At 57.2% G+C, this 8,328-nt stretch overlaps 3 protein-coding genes across 3 annotated transcripts; 1 reads left to right on the top strand and 2 right to left on the bottom strand.

Annotated features, from left to right (window-relative positions):
* Window positions 1-6: 6 nt before the first annotated feature.
* On the bottom strand, window positions 7-2,583 carry BDZ83DRAFT_745590 (Alpha/Beta hydrolase protein; the record flags this gene model as incomplete). Its single annotated transcript, XM_060513191.1, has 3 exons — window positions 2,323-2,583; window positions 324-2,083; window positions 7-54 (listed from the first exon to the last, which is right to left on the bottom strand). The coding sequence occupies exons 1-3, from the start codon at window positions 2,336-2,338 to the stop codon at window positions 7-9; spliced, it is 1,824 nt and encodes a 607-aa protein (XP_060357948.1). The 5' UTR covers window positions 2,339-2,583.
* Window positions 2,584-2,704: 121 nt separating this feature from the next.
* On the bottom strand, window positions 2,705-4,479 carry BDZ83DRAFT_758322 (general substrate transporter; the record flags this gene model as incomplete). The annotated part of the gene is made up of 3 exons (XM_060515018.1): window positions 2,705-3,783; window positions 3,852-4,274; window positions 4,413-4,479. 3 exons carry the CDS (start codon window positions 4,477-4,479, stop codon window positions 2,705-2,707), a joined length of 1,569 nt encoding a protein of 522 aa, XP_060357947.1.
* A 2,351-nt stretch (window positions 4,480-6,830) lies between these two features.
* BDZ83DRAFT_593521 (amidohydrolase) lies at window positions 6,831-7,799 on the top strand (the record flags this gene model as incomplete). The annotated part of the gene is made up of 1 exon (XM_060506633.1): window positions 6,831-7,799. The coding sequence occupies one exon, from the start codon at window positions 6,831-6,833 to the stop codon at window positions 7,797-7,799; it is 969 nt and encodes a 322-aa protein (XP_060357946.1).
* Window positions 7,800-8,328: the final 529 nt, after the last annotated feature.

The following is an 8,328-nucleotide window of genomic DNA, read 5'->3' as shown; positions in this document are numbered from 1 at the left end:
TGCGGACTACAAAGAACCTCCCGATTCCAAGGGACGATTTGGGAAAGAATGAAACTGGGGCACCAGCGGGAACCGGGGACAGACAGAACGCGTAGTGGCCACAAGGCATGATTTGGAGGACGATGTAAAGAGACGACGTACTGTAGAGTAGGTAGCCTTGGCTCACGGCCCTCCACGCCATATACCCTTCGGGAGGTCTGCGGTAAGGGCTCTAGCCCGGCCGCCACGGCGTTAAATACAACAACAACAACAACAACTACCTCCCGCTGATGCTCACGCCATGCAGCGACAGGGTCCCAGCCCTCATCAGCCGCAGTCTTCACACTCTTATCCTTGACACCATACAGATACGGCTTCTCGTTGGCATAGCACGTCGTCTCCGCTTCATCCGGCAACGTCCCCTCGAGAATATACCGCTTCGCGATATTATCCGTACAATCCGACGTATCCCTCGACGAGTGCCCATACCCATGGTGCGCAATCAACCTCGCATTCCGCCCCATCTCGTTCAGCAATCTACGCCCGTTACGCAGCGGCGTAGCTGGGTCGTACGTCTCCGCAATCAACAGGATCGGGTTCTTGAGCGTGTGATTCAGGTCCCCGCGGTACACGTCCACTGGCTCAGGCCAGTACTTGTGGACCTGCTGGCAGGGAAAGACGTCGAAGAAGCGCGAGTTGCCCGCGACCCAGGACTGGGATGACATGTTGGCCCAGAGGGATTCCCACCAGACGAGACCGTCAGGCGGGAGCGGCGCGTCGTAAGCGTCTGCACAGATGACGATGAAGGCGAGTTCATCCGAGGCAGGCCGCTTGTTGGGCGTCGCGGGGAGCGTCGGGTCGTACTGCCAGGCCCGCTCTTCTAGGTACGCTGCAGCGAGGGTCGAGTTGCCCTGATCGAGCTCGTAGAGCATCTGCGCGAGGGCCGGCCAGCTCTGGGCGTTGTAGAGGGCCGTGTAGATTGCGGCGACGAGGACCGAGTACGTGACGAGAGACGGGCCGCTTTCTTCGGTGTACCCGATGGCAGGGCGGTCGATGAGGGATGTGAGGAGAGACATCATGCGCTTGTCCAGATCCTTCAGCACGAGGGGCTCGCCACTGCTGCTCTTGAGCTTTGCTAGCGCGCAGTGATCCGGTCCGGCGCTGATGCATTCGCCGAGGAACCCGTCGTACCAGGCGTGGGTGCCGTTGTCGAGCGCAGTCCACCCGAAGCCGCCCAGTTCGCGGTGGTCACGGACGTATTCCGTCCCGTCGAGGATCACCCGGCCGACACTATCCGGGAACATGTTGGCGTACGTCTGTCCGATCCCCGTGCCGTAGCTGACAAGGTATCCCGTCAACTCCTCCTCGTCCAGAGCCTTGCGGATCTCCTCCAAGTCGCGCGCGACGATGGATGTGCCCATGAAGCGGCCGAGGTCGCCGTGGACTTCCCAGCAGGCCTTGAAGGTGGCATCGTTCATGGCGTCGGCGATCTGTAGCTGACGCTTCGGGTCGGCAGAGACCTCGATGTACTGGCCCGTCAAAATGGACCAGCGGTCTCTGTCGACGTCGTAGGGGAAGCAGGAGATGGAGGGGCGGGTGATGTTGACGCCTCGCGGGTCCCAGGCCAGCACGTCAAATTTCCCGTCGCTGAAGCGCTTGGTGTACTGCTCCGCGACTCTCCAGCCGTACGAGGTTCCGCTGCCGCCTGGGCCGCCGGGTTCGAGGACGAGGGTGCGCTCGCTTCTGCCGCCGGGCGGTGGGTTTCTGGTGCCGTTGTCGGGTTCACCTACGCGGGCTAGGCCCGAGACCTGGTATTTGATGATTGCGAGTCGGACGATCCGGTCATCTGACTTGTTGGTGTAATCTAGGGGCACCTCCAGATATCCGCAGAGATAGATGCCTCGGCCAGAGAAGGGATCGCTATCATGGCCACCAACGGAGACGGTCTTGTTTCCCCAGCTCCAATTGGACGGGTCTGGGTCAAAGGTGCTCGCCCACGTGTCCTCAGGATGAGCGTCATCGAGGGTCGGCGGAACGGTAGCATTGGTACAAGGGATGAGCTTGAAAGGATCTTTGGGCAGGGGGAACCGCCCAAACGGGGATTCTTGTACTGGGATCGGGTTTGGCACAAGACCCCCTTCGTGGTCCTGGTCTAGATGGTGTTTTCTTGTGAGGTGAATGTTAAACAAACCGACAGCTAAGAGAATCCCGGCGAACATGAGCCGTTGACGTAGTCCCGGCTTCCGAAATGGGGGCGGGGGTGCCGGCCGCGGCTGGGTCTGTCCGAGTTGTCTCTTCTCCATATTTGCTTTCGTTGTGACGGACGCAGTCAGGCACACACACCTCCAGGAAGACGCATTGCGTGATTTATAGTTGGGAAAAAGGTGTGAAACGAAATTTGCTGATGACAATGATGACGAAGAGCACGCGTTCGCGAAGACGTTGCCCTGTGAGGGGTCTCGATCCTTCAGGCGACAATCGTCTTCTCACCTTCCCGTCTTGGCGGGCTTACCTATCGGCCGAGAGAACCCACATTTGCCGATTTCGGCTCCGGACATCCGGCCGGGAAGCCCGGCAGCAGAGAATCAGCACCAATCGAGGAGGATTCAACAAAGTGACAATCAGATCGTACGGTGAAGATGTATTTATACATTTGGTATCTAGTGATCATTAAAACAACATACAGACTCGTAAATATGAACTAAGAAAACATCCCGGCTTCAACTCAGACATCCGTCTTCCGGTCATGCGCGAACGGGGCTTTTGATTCCTTGCCCGATGAGTCGCCTCTGCCAAAGGGCTTCGTCTCGCTTGAGTCCAAATCCACACTCGCCCTCCATCCCATCCACCACCGGCCGCTGAACAGCTCTTCCATCCTCTCCATAGGGATGCCCTTCGTCTCCGGCGCCCACAGGCCGAGGACGACGAGGCCGACGCCGCAGACGACCGCCCAGAAAACATACGCGCCCCATACGTTGAGGCTGACAAACATGTTAGGCGTCACGCGCACCACGGCGAACTGGAAGAACCAGTGCAGGGCCATGTTACTGGCATAGCAGACGCTGCGGATGCGGGTTGGGTAGATTTCTGTACCGTATAGGTATTGTACCGTGCACAAGCCGATGGACCAGCCGACGGCGTAAACAAAGACAGAGGCGATCGCGGCGTCGGAGGCCGGTTTGTTCGTGCCGTCGATCCAGATGGCCATGTAGATAGCCATGTATACGTGCGTGATGCACTGCAGGAACAAGCCCGTAATGAAGCACCGACGACGACCAAACACATCGACGAGACCCCACGTGAAGACCATTGTGAACACAAGCTTAACAGCGCCGTATGCGCCGCTGGTGATGAGGGACGTATTCTCTCCAACGACACCGGCGTACCGGAAGATCTCGGGGATGTAGTACGTGATGCCGTTTCCGCCGGACCATTGCGCGACAGTCTGCATGACGGCACCGAGGAGGAAGCGCGTGCGGTAGGTGGGGATCGTAGCGATATCCTTGATGATGGCCCATGTGGACGAGTCGGCGAGGATTTGCTGCCGCGTGTGGATCTGTTCGTGGATCTCGTCGTATTCGTGGGCGAGGGCCTGGTCGCTCGGGTCGGCGTGCCGGAGTTTCGCGAGCACGGCGAGGGCTTCATCGCCGCGGTCTCGGGAGGCGAGCCAGCGCGGGGTGTCGTCTAGGAAGAAGGAGGTGACGAAGGCTATGCCTACGGGGATGAGGGGGATAGCGATGACGAGGCGGTACTGCATCCTCGTCGCGGCAAGGGTCGCGTTCGCGGCGTAGTTGATGAAGAAGCCTTGACCACGGTAGGTCAGTACATCGAATCGACAGGATCACAGAATGTCTTCCCGGGGGTAGCCTTACCAATGGTGAGGAATGACAGTAACACAACCATGTATATACTGACGACCATACCGCGCGACCTCGCGGGCGCAATCTCGGAGAGGTACAGCGGTGCAACAACCGTAAGTCCTCCGGCGCCGAGTCCGCCCCATATACGGGCGAATAGCATCAACCCCAGGATGCCGGACGAGAAGACCTGCATCAAGCAACCCGTCATCCAGACGGCGATGAAGAGCTGCCACGCCCTCAATCGTCCGAGGCGGTCATTTACGGCGAGCGCAATGATGGAACCGAAGGCGGCGCCGAGAACACCAAACGACGAGATGTTGGCCTTGCGGTCAGCTAGACCGGACTCGTTGCCCTTCCAGAGGCTCGAAACGAGACCGAAATCCTGCTTGAAGGACGCCAGGCCCGTTGACGCACTGAATCCGCCTTCATCGTAGCCTACGTGGGGAGCTAGTCAGCGCACCGTGGGTTTTGGTGTTGTTTTTTGGTGTGTGTGGACGGTGGAGTAAAAAAAGGGACGGATCGCCTGTCAAGGTCGGACGGATGTTGACGATCTAACGGGAACTGACTACTTACCCTTGGGAATAGACCCGCACGAGATAACGATGATGGTAAGGAGATAGTAAGTGTTGAATTGGACCATCTTAAAAACCCCTGCGACGCCCTTCCTTTGCGTCGATATCGAAGGGGGTTATGACGGATTTGGACGAGAGGTGTTGGTTGCGAGCGCAAACCAAAAAAGGAGTGTCAGTGGTTTTGAAATGCAAAAAAGAAGAATTTTCAGTCTCTTTCGTTCCAATCGTTATTTTTGCCCCCTATTTTCCGACACGCAATCTCAGACGGGACGAGCTCGCACCAACTACCCCTCCGATCCCTCGCCTCACTTATGTGTTTTCTCGGGTTCGCTCCTTCGTAGACACTTTGCGCCCACGAATCTCGTTCCCGCGTGACGGCAACCGTCGTCGTTTGCTCCAAGACAAGAAAACGCGGGGTGTGGGTGAGGGGGTGAAATCGATCCTATCCCACGGGGTAAAGGACGGCTGCGCGGCCTGGGCCTCCCTTTCGATGGGAAAACGGCCCAACGGGTAACCCTCTCTCCGTTGAACGTTCTCCGGATTTTTGAATGGGCCCCTGGTGTGTTGCCCTGGTTCAACTCGTCTCGAACCCCACGATTTCGTTCGGCGGGCGATCGCGCGGCGCAAGCAGAGGAGACGCGAGAGGAGATCTCGTGCAGCAAAGAGAGTGGGGGTGAACGGTATGGGATCAGTACGCGGTAGAACTTCAGACCTCTTCGCAGGAGGACATCGGACGTTGACCGAACGAAAAGGTCGCAGCAGTGGGAGGCCGACGAAGGGTGAAAGAAGAGCCTGGAGGAGGGACTACGGATGATGGAGGGGGGCAACAATCTTAGTAATGTCACTCCACAATCGGCCGGGAGTTGCGTTCATCCAGTTCCCAGACTCTCACACTCTCTACTAGACTCTCCTCCAAGAGTCTGCAAGAGTCTCCGAGTCCAATCCCATCACAGCTCTTCTCTCCCGCTGCGCCGCACAAGTGCCGGACTTGGGCTAAGGCAAGGGACCAATGTATCCCCCAACGTCAAGTTCGCAGTAGAGCTACATAGCTTAGCCTACTCTGAACATTAGCGTCAAGACGACATTCCCGGGGGGCTTCCGGTCGGGTTCTAGGCCACTCGTCCATCCCATCTCTCTTGCCAGCAGCCTACCGCTGATCTCTCTCTGCTACCGGCGCTCTCTTAGAGTCTCTCTCAACTCTCGGTCAACTTCCGACGGCCCTCGTAGCCGTACGTCGGTGGTCCGCGCCCTGACTCGTGGCGAACAGCGAGCAAAGTGACGCTACCACGCTGCTTGCTTGCTTGCTCGCTTGCTCTCTCCTGCACCACTTAATACGACCAAGGGCACCTAGCCACGGCAAGTATCCGTAGTCTCTGCAGGCTTTCTCTCCACGTTCGTGGTAAGTTTAAGGCGCCGCTGTCCAATAACCCGAGGGCTTGGAGGCCAATCATCCCTCCACTTTGTGACTTGACACCGCTGCATGGCCGCCCGTCGGTCAGGTTCCATGGATGCATGTGTGTGCTGAAAATAGGTGAAATAATGTATGCGTAAAGGTAGTTTGGAGTTACACGGTGACACCTACCTGAAGTCCGTAGTAGGAAAAGACACCGCGCATATCGCCGTCCCGTCCGCAACTACACCACACATCACGCAAAGCCGCGTTTGCGCTACCTTGTGGTATCGGTCATCCTCCGAGCCCAACGCACCACCAAAAACTCAACCACCAAAACACCACACAGCAAAGGCCTGCCATCTTTTCTTGTTCTTTTTTGTTTTCCCACTCCTCTGGTCTCCTCTTCCTCAAACTCTCTCCATCTACGGGTCAGCAATCTCCACTATCGTTCCTACTACTTGCTACCTCTTGCATGCTCCTCCTGCTGGAGAACGGAGGCGGGCGCGGACTGGAGAACCGCATCTCCTCTTTCTATTATACGGCCGGCCATCTTCCTGAAGATGCTGCAACTCAATGATCCACACAACAACGTGCCGGGCCTTCGGCGGAATCTCACCAAGCGCAATGGGCCGACGTCCATATGTGCAGGCGCACCGCCGCCGTCATCGCACACCTGCTGCTGCTGCTACTCCTCCTCCACCCATGCCGTTGCCGCTCCCCATCGTGGTAACAGTTGCGGATGACAGAAACCCCGTGTCGTCGGTCCCGTCGTCAGTTTGTTCAAGCGAGGAGAAGGATTCATCCCTTCCATACCATTCTCAGCCCTCAACCACCCCTGGTCCTCTGGAGTCTCATCAACTCCTCATCAGCAGCAGCAGCAACGCCCGCAATATCAGCAACCTCTCTCACCTCTTCGCCTCTACCCGGGGCTTCTCATCTCTTACACAGAGGGTCGCCCTCACCATGCTACAACCCAAGCCCATCCTCCAGGCCCGTTCCACTCTCCTCCATCACATCAAGTCCATCATGGCTCTCCTCCAACCCATCATGGCACCCACTACACGTCACAACGACGACAGGTTAATACCCAGAGTCGTCGCCGCCAGCACCACCACCGCACGGCGGAGGCTGACTCTCCCGGAGCGGATCCCCCGCGGAGCGTGGGACTCACACATGCACGTCGTCGACCCGTCCGCCTACCCCTTGGCAAAAGACGCCGTCTATTGCCCCAAAACGCACCGCCTCGACCACGCCCTCGCCTTCGAGTCCTCTGTCGGCATCGACAACATCGTCCTCGTACAGCCATCCATCTACGGCAACGACAACACCTGCCTCCTCGACGCCCTTCGTGCCCTCGGTCCCCGCCGCGGCAGGGCGGTAGTGGCTTTCGAGCCAGGTAGCCTGTCTCAGAGCACCCTGGCAGAGTGGCACAGGCTCGGTGTAAGAGGCGTCCGGATCAACCTCTCCTCGGTGGGCAAATCGCTCAACGCAATGGAGCTCGACTCGCTACTACGCCGATATGCCCACGACTGCAAGCCTCTGGACTGGGTGATACAGGTGTACATGCCCATGTCTATGATCGAGCTGCTCGAGCCCATCGTCCCGACGCTCGGCGTGAGGGTTTGCATCGATCACCTCGGACACCCTAGCATCAAGGATATGCCGTCACACAACCCGTACGACATGAAGGGCTTCAAGTCCCTGGCCAAGCTGCTCCGAGCCGGGAACACCTACGTCAAGCTTTCGGCGCCGTACCGGCTGAGTTCCAAGGCCGACCGCAGCGATCTGGAGCCGATTGCGCGAGAGGTGCTTCATCTATGTGGAAAAGACAGAGTCATCTTTGCGACGGACTGGCCGCATACCCGGTTCGAGGGGCTGGACATCCGGCCCTGGATGGAGACGGTGCTCGACTGGTGCGGGAAAGATGATGTTTTGGTTGACAGATTGTTCAGGGGCAATGCGGAGGATCTATGGAATGCCCGCCACGGTAGTTGATGCATCACATCAGCAATATGTTTTTGCTCAGCTTACACGTTGGAGTAGCCTGCATTTTCTTTTACTAGCATAGCGTTGTTGCATGAGTTGCGTGGCTTTCTGAGCGGTTCATTGCAGAGCAACAATTACGTCGGCTTCATGTTCCAACGCGACACGATTTTATGACAATGAAGAAATAGAATACTTTGTAATGATGGCCTTGGCCAAAATCAACCCTTTGCTCCTTCACACAATCTGGTGATATAGCGTTCAACGGGGTGGTCTTTTAAGCCCGACTTTTCGTGTAAGTGCATGAGTACGGTAGTCTCAACTAATGCAAAATTACCCCAACTCTAGAGTAAGTTTTTCTTTCTTGACTTGGTATTACACTACCGTAGCTCTCTCTATCCCTGCAAGTCTATCAAAAAAACAACACACAGAGTATGAGTAAACTCAGCCCATATTACTCCCGAGGCGGCGTGCTGTTTGTCCTTCCATCCCAGACAAGTTGGAGTGCTGACTCTAACCACCACCAGCCCCAGTTTCTAAA

The sequence above is a fragment of the Colletotrichum acutatum genome, assembly GCF_030867785.1.
Source record: "Colletotrichum acutatum strain CBS 112980 chromosome Unknown BDZ83scaffold_219, whole genome shotgun sequence".
NCBI lineage: Eukaryota > Fungi > Ascomycota > Sordariomycetes > Glomerellales > Glomerellaceae > Colletotrichum > Colletotrichum acutatum.
Note: the sequence above shows the minus strand (reverse complement) of the source record. Positions and strands in the feature narration are given on the sequence as shown.